The 22,215-nt window shown below is 39.2% G+C and overlaps 2 protein-coding genes across 2 annotated transcripts; both read left to right on the top strand.

Moving 5' to 3' along the window:
- Positions 1-1,883: 1,883 nt before the first annotated feature.
- LOC762552 (zinc finger protein 502) lies at positions 1,884-22,209 on the top strand (the record flags this gene model as incomplete). The annotated part of the gene is made up of 6 exons (XM_030978706.1): positions 1,884-2,139; positions 5,826-6,280; positions 6,633-7,295; positions 9,977-10,138; positions 13,116-13,277; positions 22,127-22,209. Coding segments are annotated over exons 1-6 (1,560 nt in total), but the record flags the coding sequence as incomplete, so codon positions are not given.
- Positions 17,160-19,850, top strand: LOC115918427 (zinc finger protein 501-like). The gene has a single exon (XM_030978088.1). It carries the CDS (start codon positions 17,576-17,578, stop codon positions 18,632-18,634), a length of 1,059 nt encoding a protein of 352 aa, XP_030833948.1. The 5' UTR covers positions 17,160-17,575; the 3' UTR covers positions 18,635-19,850.
- Positions 22,210-22,215: the final 6 nt, after the last annotated feature.

Raw genomic sequence — 22,215 nt, 5'->3', positions numbered from 1 at the left:
GCGGGCCCCTGGATGCTCATCTGACCGTAATAAAATACCTAAAACCCCCGAGCTTTCGGGTGCTCTGCCCTCTGGACCCCACCAAGGGTTCTAAGGTGGGCCCCTGGATGCTCATCTGACCGTGATTAAATTCCTAAAACCCCTGAGCTTCCGGGGGTCTGCCCCCTGGACCCCACCAAGGGCCCTAAGGCGGCCCTTGGATGCTCATATCTGACCATAATTAAATACCTAAAAACCCCGAGCTTCCAGGGGCTCTGCCCCCTTGACCCCACCAAGGGCCCTAAAGCGGGCCCCTGGATGCTCATCTGACCGTAATTAAATACCTAAAACCCCTGAGCTTCCGGGGGCTCTGCCCCTGGACCCCATCAAGGGCCCTAAGGCCCCTGGATGCTCATCTGACCGTAGTTAAATATTAAAACCTCTGAGTTTCTGGGGGCTTCCCCCCCCCCCGGCCCCCTGGAACACGTCAATGGCCTTAAAGAGGGCCCCTGGAAGCTCATCTAACCGTAATTAAATACCTAAAATCCCTGGGCTTCCGGGGGCTCAGCCCCTTAGCCCCTTGCCGAGGCTCGATCTCGATCAATGCCTTGGACCCTACGCCAATTTACGCTCTAGTGATCGATATATCTCAGTTTGAAAAACGTTCCGCGGGACCTGCATGTAACGTGCAAGACTGGTGGTGATGCACATTTTTCGTCTGCCCCCCCCCCTTTCGAACGTTTTTTCTCATTATCGTCACTGCCCCTGGAAGGTGAGCCCCCTGGAATGTTTGCATGCCCCTCGACCCCCCCCCCCCCCAATCCCAAACTGCTTCCGGCGCGCCTGTGAATGAGAACTATGTTTTTTTTTTTTAGATCTCCTTACACGGAATATTGAAATGGTATAGTTTCACGATGAACTTAATTGTTTGGAGACATCAATAATAAAATGTATATTACCAGGAAATAAAGAATTTTCTGTCTACATGAACCTTTCCTGGTTGCTTATTAATGCGTTTGCCCACTGGTAACTTAATACTTTCACGAGTTGATATCCCTCACCAGTAGAATTTTTTTGGTAATGTCTAAATTTCGTTTAAAAATAGATGATATTAGTCTGCAGTAGGCTAGCTTCACTGCAGGCAAGAGTCAGGACTAACATTTAGCATGTTATATTACAACTCTTATATTCTCTGAAATGTTATTGAGGGTGATTGATTGATTGATTGATTTTTATTCGACAAGCTTCCAACATACAACAATATACAATAATAACAGATCAAAAAAAAAGTCAGCTTGAACAGGATAACCCACGAAAGCTCGAGAGCTTATTTCCAGTGGGGTCCCTTACAGACATGTATAAAATTAATAAGTTAAAATAGTAATATTTACAGACAGATAAGACAATTAAAAGAACAACTTATTAAAGATAATAATAATAATAACAACATTAAACTGATGATAGAAATGATATTAAGTACAAGAAGAAAAAGAAGAAGGAGAAGAAGAAAAAGAGGAAAAGGAAGAAGAGGAAAATAATGATGAATTTGTAGAATTTCTATAACGTACGAAAACATAAGTATATACAACATGAAAAAGTATGAACCGACAGAAGAATAAAAATTTCAATCATATAACATGTCATTCACTTCTCTTGTCTGACTGTCAAGTATTAGGTATTCCTTTAATGGTTTCCTATTTCTTTTACACCATTGGGAAGGAAATTCCAATGTTTTATGGCATTGTAATAAAACGAAAAAGTTATAACTAAAAATTGAAAGAGAGCTAGGGTGCAACCTAGCTGCCACACGCTAGCTAGGCCTCTTGGTTGCTTTGATCCATTGCCGAAAATATGTTGGCATCTATCATCCCCCCCCCCCCCCCCCCCCAACCACGGATACAAATCGACACCCCTCGCCTCGTGTAACTCCTGAAAAGGAAGACTCCGTAAACACTGCCGTGTATCCGATCCCTGTGAGTTTGTTTGGGGCGAGTTGTACAAGTCCCACGGCTGATGGCTGATCCGTGCATTTATTTGAAAAAAGCAGACAGATTTATGTTTTAGAAATTTACTATTTAGTCTCGATCTCTGCTGAGATTGAGAAGGCCTTATCTGTCATCTTGTGATGCTGCATGCTGTCGACTCTCATGCGTCCACAATGTAAGTCTTGTTCGCATTATTTGTTGTCCATTTGACAAGATTCTTTGCCTGCCGCTTTGCTTTTTGTCTTTGTTTCGACTTTACCATTATATCGGTGAAGCAAGCTAGCTAGCCTAGATCTAGACCTAGTCTCTCTCTCTCTCTCTTTAGCAGTAAAATACAATTTATTTTTCAAACTTACTGATGTTGGGAGAAACTAAGAAAGAATATAATTTAAAAATTCAAATTGTGACTGAGTGTGAGTGTGAGTGTACTGTCAAACTTGACGATCAGCCGCATCGGCATGATTGTGTGCATTTGTGTGTTGTGTATTAATTCAATCATGTATTCAAATGTGGCCTATTATTACACATAGCTAGAGGTCAATACGCATTAGCATTGACTCCCTTACCCCCTCAAGACTTCACTCTTATTCACTTCTTTGGTCTACATGTAGCTCCGACAAAAATATTCACATCTCAGAGACGCCAAGTTCAAAGATCGGCAATGCATGACATTTTCATGATTCGGCGCGCAAGTGCGCGTGCGAGGTACTATAACACATGTAGTCTACAAGGTCTAGCGTTTTTTAAAAATCTAGCGCGCACGTTGTGCGTAAGAGCATTTTCAGACCCTCGAAATGCGCGATGTCACGCCTAATGCGTGATACTTGGTAGCTCTGACATCTAGACTATAGATCTAGAGTCTAATTCACCTTGCTTCATAAAAAATAAGGTCGAGATTTACTCTTCCAAATAATTTATAGGGTGCAGAGTCACCCATCTCCAAGAAAAATGGGGTGCAGATGCAGATTCATCATTCACCTTGCCGCTACAAATAGGTGCAGATCATTCACCACGTGTCTCACAAAGAACTTTGCGCATTGAGCGCTGTACGCAGTGAGTTTAATTATACTCGCTCTCATTGGCCGATCCGCTCAAGTGGCTTCAAATTACGTGACAGCTAGATTGCCTACTTAACGTGCAAGTTAACTAAGTAATAAGTTCTATGGCAAGTCACGTACACCACAGATTTTGACATGTCATGCTTTAAATAAACGGGTGACGCACTTCACACATAACTGACGCACACATGAAATTTGCATAGATCTACACATAAAATTAAAAAACATTTATGAATAAATTTCCAGTTTGTACCTTAAATATTAAAATGAGAATTGTTCAAACTTAAAAAATAGTTACCGGTACATAAGACTTATATGTGAAATAATTAACCTTTTAAGGATGCTGAAAAAATTGTTACAAATAGTCATTTTGGCCATTACAAGAAGTGGGTTATTGATGTAATGGTCATGTACCCTTTACAGCTCATTTTATTACCAAAGAAGAAAAAGAAGCCAGTCAGTCACTCAATAGTGTCTGACAAGTCTAGCAAGTAAACAGGTTTCTTTGCATAATTTGAATACGAGGACACTGCTAACGTTTAAATTTCACAGTAGGACAAACATGACATATTCTTCAGAATTTGATGTCGGCTGCATTTGGACATCTTTAAAGTGACTTGGTAACACTGTTGAAGGTTGATGAAAAAATTGCTTAAATTTTGTATAAAATGTTACTTACTATATTCCTTCTACGTACTGTACTAACCCTCTGACATGAAGGAGTCGATGTATGCCACGCTCTAACAGTGATTAACAGTAAATTCTCCCAACCAATTTTCCAAACCGTTCCATGAAAAAAGATATATAAAACAGGCTATACAAAATCTGTCAACACTTGATGTCTGAAATGGAATGTAGAGCCATTTTATTGCTTTGTGACGATTTCCAATCACCTAAAATGTAATTAAATTGTAATATTATAGTTGGGAGAATTAAGGAATTGATCAGATCATTTTTTCTAAATTTGTACCATGAATAATGGTCCGTTTTCACTCAAATTTTCAGATTATCTTTAATTGTACATCTAGCATTGAAATCACTGCCTTAATTAGCACCACTATCTCTCATCTGAACAATGTTACCAAGTCCCTTTAAAGGGAAAGTCCACCCCCAAAATAAGTTTGTTTCGATAGAGGCAGAATAATAAGAAAATCAGGTGAGTGAAAATTTGAGCAAATTCTGAATGAAAATAAGAAAGTTATGAATTATTGAAGTTGTGATCAATCAAATACAAATTGGCAACTCTGTGACTTATCATACGAGCTCTCCTTCATTTGCTTTGTGCATAATATTCCATAAAATCATGTTTTCTTCGTTATTGATGACGGAATATATATTTGTTCCCTGCAGGGGGAGTATAGAAACATATTTGCAATTATTATATTTAGGGTGCATGTATGGTTGAAATTTTTCTTGAGGGAAAATGAAAATTTTAGATTTTTTTAGTACTGAGCAAATGGAAGTTGAGCTCGCATGATACGTCATAGAGTTGCCAATTTGTGTTTGATTGATCACAACTTCAAAAATCCTAACTTCCTTATTTTTAATCGGAATTTGCTCAAACTTTCACTGACTTGTTTCTCTCATTTTTCTACTCCTATTAAAACTAACTTAATTTCAGGGTGGACTTCCCCTTTAAAGGGATCCGGTAACTTTGTCTCAGATTCTGAAATAAAATTCTGGATTTAGCTCATAATGCAATGATAATTATACACCTCTAGGTCAGTCAGGAACCCCATGACTTTTACAAGCCGGTCGCCTGTCTGATTATCAAGATATTTATGATTGGAATTACAAATTTTGAAAACCGTTCGCCTGACGGTTTTCATAACACTACAGTCTATTGGGGAAAACGAGTATGATAAAACCAGTCACTCAAAGAGTTTTACTTTTTTGAGGCACTTCTTGATCATTTTGAAGCGCAATTTTTTTAGGGCTTCAATATTACACCATATCACAGACACTGATAACACATAGGGCCGTGTATCTCAGATTTAACATTGTTAAACGATCCCTTTAAGGGTCTCTTCCCGGATTTTCTTCGTCAAAATTGAGCTACCGTAATTAAGGGTGTATAAACCGCCCTCGTGTATTAACCGCATCCCTCTTTTTCGCCCTAAAAAAAAGGAAAGGAAAGAAAAAAAAAGCTAGGTCCGTGTTAAAAAACCACGCAGGCAGGCCTTTCATTTAACTGCGAGGTGCAGCTGAATGTGTAAGATCATTAATGTAAATTAAAAAACAGTAGAGGACCTAGGATAGAAGTTACCTTGTGGTACGCCGTGTAATAGAAGAAATATTGGAGCAATTATTATTATAAACTACATATTGAGATCTATCAGAAAGATTACTTTCAAACCAAGATGACAGACGAATTTGAGTGTTCTAGTTTCCGAGTGGTGAGTCAACACACCGATTACTGAGCTGGGAGACATTGCCAGGCATAGCGCCAGGTGGAGGGGCATAAATCGAAACTTTTTTTGTGTACTGTGTATAAGACGCACCCCCGACTCTGAATTTTTTTCGGCGGCAAAAAAGTGTGGTTAATACAACGTTAATTATGGTACGTGTTGAAATTCTCAGCCGTATTCTGTTACTGTCAATGGATGACGTCGTCTTCTTTCAAGCGCACAATATAAAATACGGCTGCAAGAATTTCAACAAGGAGCTCAATTTCGACGAAGAAAATCCACAAAAAAAGACCTTTAAACGCATCATACAGTCAGGATTTAACTTGATGTGTGATGGACCGTGGTCCGTGGCAAATTCTTTTTTTTTTTTAATGTATTTTTACCCTTTTTCACAGAATCATGGAAGACAAGAAGACCAGTCTGGAAGTGATCAAGAGTGAGATCAAAGAGGAACCTCAGTCATCAGAGGAACCATACAAGACCTACATCGTGAAGGAAGAAGACTTGGAAGATGACTGGACAGAGAATGATGCCAAAGAGGTATCGGAAGAGCAACAATCATCAGAAAGAACTGAGAAGTCTCAGGTTAAGGAAGACCACTTGAAAGAAGGTCAGCAAGGAGAAGAAGTCCAGAGACGATTTCATACTGATTCCGTGCTGGAAGCAGATTCAGAAGATGGTTGGACAGAGGATGATGACGCTAAGGAGACGGAGGCCCAACAATCAAAAGAAGCTGACCACCAGACTTTGACATACTTTATAAAGGAAGAACCTGCGGATAGTGACAGTGCAGATGATGATGATGAAAGGACCGCTCTGCAGGCAACATCACAATCATGTAGCAAACAAGGTTTGTATCGACGACCATTCAGACCACCTTGGTATTAAAAGAAAGATGAAACAAAATCATTTGAGTGCACTTTACATTTCTTTATCTCAATATCAGTGATTATGCATAGGGATGAAAGGGGATACATTAATGTATGTTGCTACATGTACTAGTATGCTTTTTACCCCACCCCACTTGTACCCTTTTTTTGGTGAAATTGTTTTCAATGTTTACATTTGAATGTATACTTTTGAATTAAATAAAAGAGGAACACCAGTACCATGTTGTAGTTGTCTGCATGTACAGGTAGCTTACTTGAGAATGTTCCATTTTAAATCAAAGTTAGATATTTCATCCTGCTCTTTGTGCTCAGGTGGGGATTCAAGTGTGCTGACCTGCTATCAAAGTATGAGAAACACTGAGGAAAAGTCAAATGATAGATCATTTGACGATGCGAGAGGTCCGAGTCTTCCAGAGGATTTCCCATTAGAAGCTGGCAGAGGAACTCAATCCGATTCATCTGAAAGAGAGAGTTGCCCAAGTGAGTATGACTCTTGTCTCATACCAAGCCAAGTGGCTTATTTTCATGAAAAACGAGCAGCTGACAGAGAGACATCGGATGCTACCACGTCATATCATAAACCTGGAGGAATGGATAAAGATAGGAATGAAGACATCACGATGGAATGTGATGAGATGATCAATCAGTCTTCCCAGCTTCATGCAACAGGAAGCGATCAAAAGGATCCTAGCTGCAGCCTAACTAGAGAAAAACCCTTTCTCTGTTGTGTTTGTAGCAAAGGATTTGCCCTCAGGACTAGTTTGTCTAGACACATGAGAACCCATGGAGGAAAAAAGCCCCATGAGTGTATGCTTTGCAGCAAGAGATTTATGTACATGAACATTCTAAAGGAACACCTGAGAATCCATACAGGAGAAAAGACTTATCGGTGTACAGTTTGCGACAAAGGCTTTTGTGCAAGTGGTAATCTTGCACAACATATGACAGTTCATACGGGGAAAAAAAGATATGAGTGTAAGTTTTGTGATAAGAAATATAGCCGGAGTAATGGTCTCCAAGACCACATGAGAACCCATACAGGGGAAAAGCCATCTCAGTGTAAGTTTTGTGATGTGAGTTTTAGTCGTGTTGAAAGACTCTCAAGACACATAGTTACCCATACAGGAGAGAAGCCTTTCGAGTGTTCTTTTTGTAAAAAAACGTTTTCCCAAAACTGTCACCTTTCAACGCACTTAAAAATCCACACAGGAGAAAGGCCCTTCAAGTGTTCAATATGTAGCAAAAGCTTTTCCCACAATGCTTCTCTTACAGATCATATGACAATTCACACTGGAGAAAAACCCTTTACATGCTCCTTCTGTGACAAAAGCTTTAGCCGCAATGCTACTCTTACTCATCATATGACAATTCACACTGGAGAAAAACCCTTTACATGCTCCGTCTGTGACAAAAGCTTTACCCGCAATGCTAATCTTACTCATCATATGACAATTCACACTGGAGAAAAACCCTTTACATGCTCCATCTGTGACAAGAGCTTTAGGGAAAGGAGTACCCGTAAGAAACATATGAAAACCCACACTTGACAATTGATAACTGAATTCTCTCATGTCCATAGACTTAATACAGGATCCACCCAGTTCCTGCAGGCAATGGGTTTAAACTTTAAGGTCATGACCAAAGTAGGAGATAAGCTTAAGAGTGCATCACAAAACTGTCCCTACCCTAGCTCAGTGAGGCAAGTGGGAAAAATGAACATTGTTTCTCACAGCTACATGTACACTGTATTATTGTACAAATCAGGTGGATATCAATTTATGTCAACTTTACATTTCATGTGGGAAAGGTGCTGCAAAGTGTAAACTTATCTAAAATTCATATCTAAAAGTTGAAATACTGATTCCCCAACGTCGGACTTTCAAGAGTTCTGTGGAGTTCTCATAATCATACACACCTTACTGTGGCAAATTTCATCCCTCCTGCTACATGGGGGAGAAAATAAACTCTCACATTCACTAACCGGTGTGGTTATGTTTGTCATATGTACTACTTCGGCGAAAGCTTTTGTGACACACTGAACACTCATACAGCTTTTCTCTGGTATGGGTCCTCATGTTCACTACCATGGTTGTTGACGATAAAAGGTGTGGTTTTATTTCACTCTTTTGTGTAAACCCTTTGTTACACACAGACAGTGAAACAAAAAAAGGGTACCGGTAGGCATGTGGTGCATCAAAAACCTCCAAAATATCCCAGATCAATGAGGAGGTGAAAAAGACATCTTTTCACACAAGCTACATGTAATTTGAGTAGAGGTGTCATGGGCAAACAGGTATGTCTCACCAGACTGAGGATCACATGGCTTGAGTCCCCCCCCCCCCCCATGTTATTAATGTCCTATAATTGGCAAGACATTCCTACTTCCCACCTACATGTAGGTGTAGTAAGTGGGTACCTGGTAGGAGTTTCAACAAAAGCTTTGAGCACCTTAAGGCAGCTGAGCTGGGATAAAGCCAGGTTATCTATTTCAATCATCAAAAACAAAAATAACAATCAAACTTTCTTTTGTACTTGTGGTGTTTCACTATTAATTATTATGGATGATCAGCAGCTGTTCGCATTCGAACCGGTGTATACCATTCAGGAAATGAGAATGGCATGAGGCTTGGTCCCTGTATGTAAGCCCTGCGAATTGCACGCATATCCTCCTATAGTCAACTTTGGCAAATTGGTCACTGTAAAGGCCGTGGTACTGGTGGAGTACAGCACAGTTACGTCATAATAACAGCTCCCTTCTGAACTTATAGCAGACGCTAACCGTCTTCTTATTTTGGGAACTTTAGTGAATATGGTATACATGTACATATCCTACGAACCTGATCGTTGTATGAAAATCTGAGTTTAAATGTCCTCTACATAATGACGTAGGTTACAATGAACTGAATGAAGGGTTTCATTCTCCTTTAAGGTTTGACAACTTCAAGGTCCCCAAAACTGGCAATTGATAACATAATTATTTTGGCACTAGAGGAATACTGAGGAAAAAAAACAGGTGTTGAGAATATTAAATCAATCATATTCTCAAGGGTTTTCCAGGTATCTCAGAGAATAATGTTAACATTGCTGTGGCTAATCTCATTGCTCCTCCTACAAAGGCAAGAAATTGCCCCCTCGCATACATAATACTATACTTGTGAACAGGGCTGTATGGAAAAAGGTTTCCACAGAAAAGTTTAAAGCCCATCTGTAATAGTTTACAGGAGGGATTAGACCACCCTGCAAGGTCACTGACGGGTGGTTATCTCATCACATCAGCTCTCACTTAACATACAAAAAAGAGGATCATAGGGGACCAATGTTCACGGATTAGGCATTGTGTGTTACATGTACATGTATATAGAGGGTGCAAGTAGCTGTATGTAGTGCAGTGGGGCTTTAATAGCCTTCTTGAGGTAATAGGAGCACAGTTTACATACATGCATTTTAGGTATGTGGCTGTGATAGAAACATGTCTGAAAGGGCGCCATTGTTTTCAAAATCAAGTTTACATTTGAACGTTAAATGTTTCCTTTTGTTTAAAAAAAAGTGAAAACCAATACCCTGTTATAGTTGTCTGCATAGTGTACAGATAGCTTACTTGAGAAGCTTCCATTTCAAATAAAAAATACATATTTCATCCTGCTCTTTGTGCTCAGGTGGGGATTCAAGTTTGCAGAGCTCCTATCAAAGTATGAGAAACAGTCAGGAAATGTCAGATGATAAATCATGTGACGGTGCAAGACATCTTCCAGAGGATTTCCCATTACAAGATTACTTAGGAACTCAATCCGATTCATCTGAAAGAGAGAGTTGCACAAGTGAGAATAACTCTTATATCATACCAAGCCAAGTGCCTTATTTTCATGAAAAACGGGCAGCTAACAGAGAGACACCTGATGCTACCACGTCATATCATAAACCTGGAGGAATGGATAAAGATAGGAATGAAGACATCATGATGGAATTTGATGAGACGATCAATCAGTCTTCCCAGCTTTGTGCAACAGGAAGCGTTCAAAATGATCCTAGCTGCAGCCTAGCTAAAGAAAAACCCTTTCTCTGTTGTGTTTGTAGCAAAGGATTTGCCCTCAGGATTAGTTTGTCTAGACACATGACAATCCATGGAGGAGAAAAGCCCCATGAGTGTATGTTTTGCAGCAAGAGATTTATGTACATTAACCCTCTAAAGGAACACCTGAGAGTCCATACAGGAGAAAAGCCTTACAAGTGTTCTTTTTGTCAAAAATCATTTTCCAGCAGGGGTCACCTTTCAAGGCACATAAGATCCCACACAGGAGAAAGGCCTTACGAGTGTTCTTTTTGTAAAAAAACATTTTCCCAAACCCATCACCTTTCAAGTCACATAAAATTCCACACAGGTGAAAAGCCCTTTGAGTGTTCTGTATGTAGCAAAAGCTTTACCCGCAATGCTTCTCTTACTCATCATTTGACAATTCACACTGGAGAAAAACCCTTTACATGCTCCGTCTGTGACAAGAGCTTCAGGGAAAAAAGTACCCGTACAAAGCATATGAAAACCCACACTTGACAATTGATAACTGAATTCTCTCATGTCCATAGACTTTATACAGGATCCACCCAGTTCCTGTAGGCAATGGGTTCATCCACCCAGTTCCTGCAGGCAATGGGTTTATCCACCTAGTTCCTGTAGGCAATGGGTTTATCCACACAGTTCATGTAGGCAATGGGTTTATCCACATAGTTCATGTAGGCAATGGGTTTATCCACCCAGTTCCTGTAGGCAATGGGTTTAAACTTTAAGGTCATGACCAAAGTAGGAGATAAGCTTAAGAGTGCAGCACAAAACTGTCCCTACCCTAGCTCAGGGAGGCAAGAAGGACAAATGAACATCGTTTCTCACAGCTACATGTACACTGTATCATTGTATAAATCAGGTGGATATCAATTTATGTCAACTTTACATTTCATGTGGGAAAGGTGCTTCAGAGTGTAAACTTATCTAAAATTCATATCTAAAAGTTGAGATACTGATTCCTCAATGTGGGACTTTCAAGAGTTCTGTGGAGTTCTCATAATCATACACACCTTACTGTGGCAAATTTCATCCCTCCTGCTACATGGGGGAGAAAATAAACTCTCACATTCACTTACCAGTGTGAGTGTGGTAATGTTTGTCATACGTACTACTTAGGCGAAAGCTTTTTTGACCCATTGAACACTCATACAGCTTTTCTCTGGTATGGGTCCTCGTGTGCACTACCATGGTTGTTGACGGTAAAAGATGTGGTTTTATTTCACTCTTTTGTGTGAACCCTTTGTTACACACAGACAGTGAAACAAAAAAAGGGTATTGGTAGGCATGTAGTGCATCAAAAACCTCCAAAATATCCCAGATCAACGAGGAGGTGAAAAGGACATCTTTTCACACAAGCTACATGTAATTTGAGTAGGGGTGTCATGGGCAAACAGGTATGTCTCACCAGACTGAGGATCACATGGCTTGAGTCCCCCCATGTTATTAATGTCCTATAATTAGCAAGACATTCCTACTACCCACCTACATGTAGGTGTAGTAAGTGGGTACCTGGTAGGAGTTTCAACAAAAGCTTTGAGCACCTTAAGGCAGCTGAGCTGGGATAAAGCCAGGTTATCTATTTCAATCATCAAAAACAAAAATAGAAATCAAAGTTTGTTTTGTACTCGTGGTGTTTCACTATTAATTATTATGAATGATCAGCAGCTGTTCGCATTCGAACCGGTGTATACCATTCAGGAAATGAGAATGGCATGAGGCTTGGTCCCTGTATGTAAGCCCTGCGAATTGCACGCATATCCTCCCATAGTCAACTTTGGCAAATTGGTCGCTGTAAAGGCCGTGGTACTGGCGGAGTACAGCACAGTTACGTCATAATAACAGCTCCCTTCTGAACTTATAGCCGACGCTAACCATCTCTTATTTTAGGAACTTTAGTGAAAATGGTATACATATCCTACGAACCTGATCGTTGTATGAAAATGTGAGTTTAAATGTCCTCTACATAATGATGTAGGTTACAATGAACTGAATGAAGGGTTTTATTCTCCTTTAAGGTTTGACAACTTGAAGGTCCCCAAAACTGGCAATTGATAACATAATTATTTTGGCACTAGAGGAATACTAAGGAAAAAAAAAGGTGTTGGGAATATTAAATCAATCATATTCTCAAGGGTTTTCCTGGTATCTCGGAGAATAATGTTAACATTGCTGTGGCTAATCTCATTGCTCCTCCTACAAAGGCAAGAAATTGCCCCCTCGCATACTTAATACTATACTTGTGAACAGGGCTGTATGGAAAAAGGTTTCCTCAAAAATATTTAAAGCCCATCTGTAATACTTTACAGGAGGGATTAGACCGACCTGCAAGGTCACTGACGGGTGGTTATCTCATCACATCAGCTCTCACTTAACATACAAAAAAGAGGATCATAGGGGACCAATGGTCACGGATTAGGCATTGTGTGTTACATGTACATGTATATAGAGGGTGCAAATAGCTGTATGTTGTGCAGTGGGGCTTTAATAGCCTTCTTGAGGTAATAGGAGCACAGTTTACATACATGCATTTTGGGTATGTGGCTGTGATAGAAACATGTCTGAAAGGCCGCCATTGTTTTCAAAATCAAGTTTACATTTGAACGTAAAATGTTTCCTTTTGTTTAAAAAAAAGTGAAAACCAATACCCTGTTATAGTTGTCTGCATGCACAGATAGCTTAATTGAGAAGCTTCCATTTCAAATCAAAAAAACATATTTCATCCTGCTCTTTGTGCTCAGGTGGGGATTCAAGTTTGCAGAGCTCCTATCAAAGTATGAGAAACAGTCAGGAAATGTCAGGTGATAGGTCATGTAACGGTGCAAGACATCTTCCGGAGGATTTCCCATTACAAGATTACTTAGGAACTCAATCCGATTCATCTGAAAGAGAGAGTTGCACAAGTGAGAATAACTCTTATATCATACCAAGCCAAGTGCCTTATTTTCATGAAAAACGAGCAGCTAACAGAGAGACACCTGATGCTACCACGTCATATCATAAACCTGGAGGAATGGATAAAGAGAGGAATGAAGACATCATGATGGAACTTGATGAGACGATCAATCAGTCTTCCCAGCTTTGTGCAACAGGAAGCGTTCAAAATGATCCTAGCTGCAGCCTAGCTAAAGAAAAACCCTTTCTCTGTTGTGTTTGTAGCAAAGGATTTGCCCTCAGGATTAGTTTGTCTAGACACATGACAATCCATGGAGGAGAAAAGCCCCATGAGTGTATGTTTTGCAGCAAGAGATTTATGTACATTAACCCTCTAAACGAACACATGAGAATCCATACAGGAGAAAAGCCATACAAGTGTTCTTTTTGTCAAAAATCATTTTCCAGCAGGGGTCACCTTTCAAGGCACATAAGATCCCACACAGGAGAAAGGCCTTACGAGTGTTCTTTTTGTAAAAAAACATTTTCCCAAACCCATCACCTTTCAAGTCACATAAAATTCCACACAGGTGAAAAGCCCTTTGAGTGTTCTGTATGTAGCAAAAGCTTTACCCGCAATGCTTCTCTTACTCATCATTTGACAATTCACACTGGAGAAAAACCCTTTACATGCTCCGTCTGTGACAAGAGCTTCAGGGAAAAAAGTACCCGTAAGAAGCATATGAAAACCCACACTTGACAATTGATTACTGAATTCTCTCATGTCCATAGACTTTATACAGGATCCACCCGGTTCCTGTAGGCAATGGGTTCATCCACCCAGTTCCTGCAGGCAATGAGTCCATCCACCTAGTTCCTGTAGGCAATGGGTTTATCCACCTAGTTCCTGTAGGCAATGGGTTCATCCAACCAGTTCCTGTAGGCAATGGGTTTATCCACCTAGTTCCTGTAGGCAATGGGTTCATCCAACCAGTTCCTGTAGGCAATGGGTCCATCCACCTAGTTCCTGTAGGCAATGGGTTCATCCACCCAGTTCCTGCAGGCAATGGGTTCATCCAACCAGTTCCTGTAGGCAATGGGTTCATCCAACCAGTTCCTGTAGGCAATGGGTTCATCCAACCAGTTCCTGTAGGCAATGGGTCCATCCACCTAGTTCCTGTAGGCAATGGGTTCATCCAACCAGTTCCTGTAGGCAATGGGTTTATCCACACAGTTCCTGTAGGCAATGGGTCCATCCACCTAGTTCCTGTAGGCAATGGGTTCATCCACCCAGTTCCTGCAGGCAATGGGTTCATCCAACCAGTTCCTGTAGGCAATGGGTTCATCCAACCAGTTCCTGTAGGCAATGGGTTCATCCAACCAGTTCCTGTAGGCAATGGGTCCATCCACCTAGTTCCTGTAGGCAATGGGTTCATCCAACCAGTTCCTGTAGGCAATGGGTTTATCCACACAGTTCATGTAGGCAATGGGTTTATCCACCCAGTTCCTGTAGGCAATGGGTTTAAACTTTAAAGTCATGACCAAAGTAGGAGATAAGCTTAAGAGTGCATCACAAAACTGTCCCTACCCTAGCTCAGTGAGGCAATAAGGACAAATGAACATTGTTTCTCACAGCTACATGTATTATTGTACAAATCAGGTGGGTATCAATTTATGTCAACTTTACATTTCATGTGGGAAAGGTGCTTCGGAGTGTAAACTTATCTAAAATTCATATCTAAAAGTTGAGATACTGATTCCCCAATGTGGGACTTTCAAGAGTTCTGTGGAGTTCTCATACTCATACACACCTTACTGTGGCAAATTCCATCACTCTTGCTACATGGGGGAGAAAATAAACTCTCACATTCACTAACCAGTGTGGTAATGGTTGTCATACATGTATGTACTACTTAGGCGAAAGCTTTGTGACACATTGAACACCCATACAGCTTTTCTCTGGTATGGGTCCTCGACCATGGTTGTTGACGGTAAAAGATATGGTTTTATTTCACTCTTTTGTGTGAACCCTTTGTTACACACAGACAGTGAAACAAAACAGGGTAGGCATGTAGTACATCACAAACCTCTAAAATATCCCAAATCAATGAAGAGGTGAAAAAGACATCTTTTCACACATAGCTACATGTAATTTGGGCAAACATGTCTCACCAAACTGAGGATCATCATCATATGGCTTGAGCCCCCCCCCCCCCCCATGTTATTAATGTCCAATAATTAGCAAGACATTCCTACTTTCCACCTACATGTAGGTGTAGTAAGTGGGCACCTGGTAAGAGTTTCAACGAAAGCTTTGAGCACCTTAACCCTATTTAGCCTGGGGGCCTGGAGGGGGGGGGGGGGGGGGGGGGGGGGCTTTGCGACATTTTTCGCGTTAATTTTTTAACGCAAGAAAATCTTGCACTGAAATTTTGTGAATTTTTTCTTTTGAGTCTTGCGCATCTTTTGAAAGAAATTTTTCGAAAATCGGACCTACCATTACAAAGTCACGTGTCCTTTTGTCTTTGCATGTCAGCCCAAAAATCGCTCGTTTTTGTGATTTGTGTACAAAACATATGGAAATCTCATTTTTCAAATAAAGAGATAAAACATTGGTTATTTGGTCTTGTTTATAGTTTCGGTGTTTATTTTGGGGTCAAAATAGTTGAATTATAGATGGAAATAAAATAAAACAACAAAAACAATAAAATACATAAGTTAAAAAAACAAAGAAATACATAAGAAATTATCAAAACAATAGATAACATAAGGAATAACCCTGGTTTTTCAATTTTTTGTGTTGTATTATAATTCCAAATGGTCTAACAAATATATGTAGTGAGAAAGAATGCTTAAATATGAATAATGTCTAATTCATGGGCAAAAATGTGAATTTGATGACCTTATTTGCATAAATTACCATAAATATGCAATTGAGTGAATTTTTCAAAAAGTTGAAATTATCATAGTATTCTATACACTTCACTTGACATGTATGCAAATTTTCGTGGCGATCGGTCGTTTCACGGCCGAGATCATGGGGGGGGGGCCTTAGAAGCCTCTCGGGCTATGCAGTTTCAAAATAGCCTGGGCTAAATTGGGTTAAGGCAGCTGAGCTGGGATAAAGCCAGGTTATCTATTTCAATCATCAAAAACAAAAATAGAATTCAAAGTTTGTTTTGTACTTGTGGTGTTTCACTATTAATTATTATGGATGGTCAGCAGCTATTTCCGTTCGAAATGAGAATAGTTTGAGGCTTGGTCCCTGTATGCAAGCCTTGCAAATTGCACACATATCCTCCCGTAGACAACTTCGGCAAATTGGTCACTGTAAAGGCCGTGGTACCGGTGGAGTACAGCGCAAATACGTCATAATGGCAGCTCCCTTCTGAACTTATAGCCGACGATAACCATCTTCTTATTTTGGGAACTTTAGTGAATATGGTATACATATCCTACAAACCTGATTGTTGTATGAAAATGTGAGTTTAAATGTCCTCTACATAATGACGTAGGTTACAATGAAGGGTTTCATTCTCCTTTAAGGTTTGACAACTTCAAGGTCCCCAAAACTGGCAATTGATAACATAATTATTTTGGCACTAGAGGAATACTAAGGAAAAACACAGGTGTTGGGAATACTAAATCAATCATATTCTCCAGGGTTCTCTGCATATCTCAGAGAATAATGTGAACAATGCTGTGGTTAATCTCACCACTCCTACAAATGCAAGAAAATGCCCCTCGCATACTTAATACTATAATTGTAAACAGGGCTGTATTCAAAAAGGTTTCCACAGAAATGTTTGATGCCCATCTGTACTAGTTTACAGGAGGGATTAGACCACCCTGCAATGTCACTGACAGGTGGTTATCTCATCAAATCAGCTCCCACTTAACATATTGAAAATAGGATAATGGGGGACCAATGGTCACTGATTAGGCATTGTTTGCTACATGAATAAAGAGGGCGCAAGTAGCTGTAAGTAGTGCAGTGGGGCTTTAATAGCCTTCTTGAGTTAATAGGAGCACAGTTTTACATACATGGATTGTGGGTATTTGGCTGTGATAGAAACATGTTTCAGGTACAGCTTTTTTATGAAAGGCCGCCATTGTTTTCAAAATCAAGTTTACATTTTAACGTTAAATGCTTTCTTTTGTTTAAAAAAAAAAGCGAACACCAGTACCCTGTTATAGTTGTCTGCATGTACTGATAGCCTTACTCGAGAAGCTTCCATTCAAATCAAAGATACATATTTCATCCTGCTCTTTGTGCTCAGGTGGGGATTCAAGTTTGCAGAGCTCCTATCAAAGAAACACTCAGGAAATGTCAGGTGATAGATCATGTGACGGTGCAAGACATCTTCCAGAGGATTTCCCATTACAAGATTACTTAGGAACTCAATCCGATTCATCTGAAAGAGAGAGTTGTACAAGTGAGAATGATTCTTATCTCATACCAAGCCAAGTGCCTTATTTTCATGAAAAGCGAGCAGCTGACAGAGAGACACTGGATGCTACCACGTCATCTCATAAACCTGAAGGAATGGATATAGATAGGAATGAAGACATCACGATGGAATATGATGAGATGATCAATCAGTCTTCCCAGCTTCATGCAACAGGAAGCGATCAAAATGATCCTAGCTGCAGGCTAACTGAAGAAAAACGCTTTCTCTGCCGTGTTTGTAGCAAAGGTTTTTACTTCAAGTCTAGGTTGTCTAGGCACATGAAAATCCATGGAAGAGAAAAGGCCCCAAGCAAGAAACCACATCAGTGTATGGTCTGTGATTTGACATTTAGTCGTGTTGATGAGCTCTCAAGACATATAAGATCCCATACAGGATCCTATACAGGAGAAATGCCTTACAAGTGTTCTTTTTGTCAAAAATCACTTTCCACCAGCGGTCACCTTTCAAGGCACATGAAAGTCCACACAGGAGAGAAGCCTTACGAGTGTTCTTTTTGTAAAAAAACATTTTCCCAAACCCACCACCTTTCAACGCACATAAAAATCCACACAGGAGAAAGGCCCTTTGAGTGTTCTGTATGTAGCAAAACCTTTTCTGAACGATGGTATCTGACAGAACATCAGAAAGTTCACACAGGAGAAAAGCCATATATTTGTTCCATTTGTGAGAAAAGGTTCACTAGTAACTGTTATTGCAAACGACACATGAGGATCCATACAGGAGAAAAACCCTTTCCATGCTCCATCTGTGACAAAAGCTTTCGGGAAAAGAGTACCCATACAAAGCATATGACAACTCACAGTGGAGAAAAGCCTCATGTATGTTTGATTTGTAACAAAGCATTTTCCCAAAGAAGAACTCTTTTAAGACATAAAATGATACACACCAAAGAAACTAATTTGGAAAAGTCCTAATGATGTAATGTTTGTAAACAAGGGGTTTTGCCATGAGAAGAGCCTGCTATTGCATATGAAAAGTCACATAGCAGAAATGCCTCATAAATGATTGGTTTGTAACGGAGGGTTCAGCAGAAACTTCTTTCTTGTAAGGCATATAAGAAGTCACACTGGTGAAAAGCCCTATGGGTGTTCTGTCTGTGGCTTGTTGGCTCCATCTGGTCTTTGTATCAGGACAGGTTGTCAGGTTACATGAACTATCGTGAAAACATATGCCCCCATATTGATGAAAGGTCGGGTGCATCACGTCGGGTTACACAAACTTTTGTGTAAACATGCCCAAACAATCATGACAGTCAACTCAATTGAATACTAATAATTACATTTTTTCAAAGATTTTCCTTGAGATATGGAAATCTTTTTACATTTTATTATTGGAAAAAACGCCCATACAATCAGACAATGAAGAAGTGTCAACTGCTAGCTTTTTGACAAATTCTTGTGAATATTATTCGTTAATGTGGGGTCGAGACAAATTTTGTTTGTACATTTGCTGTAGGTTTTTCAGAAAAACCCTGGTAAACTGGAACCAACACTTTTGGTGATTTTTAGACAAGTGTCTTTATCAAACATTACACCTGACTCTTCGGGACTTAGGAATAGATTATTCACAATAGTTTGTGTAACCCAACAACCTGACGCGAAGACCCTATGGAACAAAGTGAGCCTACTATTTAAAACAAAAGATTTCCTGTGAATATATCCACAAAATGCACATACATGTCCCACACAGGAGATAGGCCGTATGAGTGTTAGTTTTGTATGGGTGGCAGTCCTTGGACTGCTAATGATAATACTTTGTACACTATTCTTGTATAGCGCATAAGACATTACATACGCATGTCCCTATAGTGCGCTTGGTAAGAAAAAAGCTACACAGAAAGCAAAGAAAAAAAGGTTACTGAGTTCCTTCTATCCATTTAAGATTAGGAATATAATTTTTTTGAGGTCAGACTCAATGCAAGTTTTTTGCCCTTATATACAAGAATTTCAACATCGAGTGTTCCTAAGGAGTCATTTAAATAATGCCTTACTGTTATACTGTCCAACACTGATTGTTACAAGGGCAAAAGAGAGTACCAATGAAAGGCAATATCATGATATTTAGAGGAGTACAGTACACCACTTTGTAGATGGTATCTGTGCATGGGCAGAGGAAGGTCATTTGTAAAAATAAATTTGTAAAAATAAAACTTTAAAAGCCATCAATAGGAATGCTGGATACATGATATGTTTGTGGAATGTACATATATGTAATCTTTGCACTGACAGCTACATGTACATGTAGTACATTCTATGATACACAGGTGGAAGTTTCCTTTTCAAGATGGCAAACAAAATGTATTCGGGTAGCACCTCCATCCCTTTCGCAGTACCGTAACTAAATATTCTACAAACCACTCCATGTTTGAAAGTTCTGTCAATATTTTTGGGGTCATTTTTTTCATGATCTATCTCCAAAATGGTCTATTGCTTTCTAAATTATGCCAAAGTGATATTTAGCAAGGTTAACTAAGAAAATCAAATGTAGCTTGCAATATTGAATAGTTAATAATGAAATGGTGCTAATTTTGTGTGCTAGATTGTATCACCTACAGGTACCCTATGTCAAGATTGCCAACCTTATATTTACTTGTTATTTTTTGTTATTGTTGGAGTTGTGGTGGTCTTGTGGATATGTCACTGGACTGTAGATCACAAGGTTTGCAGCTCGAGTCCCGCCGTTTCATGAATGTTCTTTGTCAAGACATTAATCTGATTTTTAATACACACGACCCAGATTCCTTGAAATGCAATTGTTCATTAACGGCAGCCATGCTAAAGCCAGGGTAATAATGTTAGAGCATTAGGATTGTCAAGTCTGACAGACATAAGCACTATAACCCACTATTATAAGTATTATTAATATTATTACTATTGCTATTGTTGTTACTATTATTTTAATAATAATCATGAAAATTACCTGTATGATTATTATCATTATTATAATTATCATAATTATCACTATGATAATAATAATAATTATTGTTATTATTATTATCATGTTTTTTAGAAATGAAGTAAGCTGTAAAATACTTAAATTGCCAACACATTGAGAGGTTCTAAATCATTAGATTTCTAAGAAACTTGGCCATTTTCTTTTTCTTCTTTTTTCTCTCAATATAAACATGTTATTGTCTTCATAGATATTACTTTTTATTATACACTGGAGCAATGAAATATAAGTACATGTATAATTGCCAATTTGAAGAACAGCATGTGATCAGTTTAGCCTTTAAGAAAATACCTGTCCCGGAAGGTTGTACATAATGGTGCACACATTGAGGTGGATTAAAACCCTGTTTTAGACAAAATTAATGACATGATCTTGGTTGTTTTGTTTATTTTTATACCAATTCTCAATTCTCATATTTGGGTAATGATGTGTTTATGGAGATTTTGTAGTTACTATTTCACTGGAGATGTGACTGCCTGAATATCCATCCTCACCTAATTTAGATAAATATTAAGAGAGAGCAAGAAAGAGAGAGAGAGAGAGAGAGAGGTCAAACTAGAGAAAGAGGGATCAGGAGAAGATTTAAAGAAGACATTACAGAATTGAGGATAAGAGAGACTTACAGAGAAATTTTCTTAATATCTGAAGAGAGAAAGAGGAAGATACCGAACAAGAGCAAAACTATAAAGTGCACCAAAATAACAACAACAACAAAGAATGGAAATAAAGGAGATACATACGGCCTGAAAATATGAGCCAAAAAAATAATGAATATACAGACAGAGTAACATGATCTTAACGAAAGAGAGATTTTATTTCTCCACAAAACCAAGTTGAACTCTTGACTGTGTCTTTTATTTCACGGGAATTGAATGGTTATCTGAATTGAAATGTGTTGGGAGTACATAATATAATAATATAATAATATAATAACGTTTTATTTATCCAGGGTAGCCACTGCAGTTATAAAACTGCTCTTCCAGCGGGCCCTGCATAACATAATATGTTACTACTACCCTTCTCCAATCTAATATGCTGAGCGCCTAGCTAGAAGGCAGAAGGTCCCATTTTTATAAGTCTTTGGTATGGCTCGGCCGGGGTCGAACCCACGACCTCCCTTTCATGAGGCAGGCGCTCTAACCACTGAGCCACCATGCCATAATACCAATTATACCATAATTGTTGATGTTTGATCTCAAAGGAGGACACATTTTGGGTATGTGGTTGTTATTGAAACATATACAGTATGTCCCAGGTACCCTTTTTTATGAAAGGGTGCTATATTGTTTTTAAATCAAATTTACATCTGAATGTTAAATGTTTCCTTTTATAAAAAGAAAACAAAGTGAACACCAGTACCCTGTTATAGTTGTCTGTGTACCTACATGTAACTTACTTGGGAAGCTTCCATTTAAACTTAAACTTAGATATTTCATTCTGCTCTTTGTGCTCAGGTGGGAATACAAGAATGCAGAGCTCCTATCAAAGTATGAGGAAAACTCAGGAAATGTCAGGTGATAGATCACGTGATGGGGAAATTAGA

Source organism: Strongylocentrotus purpuratus, unplaced genomic scaffold, assembly GCF_000002235.5.
Source record: "Strongylocentrotus purpuratus isolate Spur 01 unplaced genomic scaffold, Spur_5.0 spur5_scaffold_1, whole genome shotgun sequence".
Lineage (NCBI taxonomy): Eukaryota > Metazoa > Echinodermata > Echinoidea > Camarodonta > Strongylocentrotidae > Strongylocentrotus > Strongylocentrotus purpuratus.
This window is presented reverse-complemented; position numbering and strand designations above follow the sequence as displayed.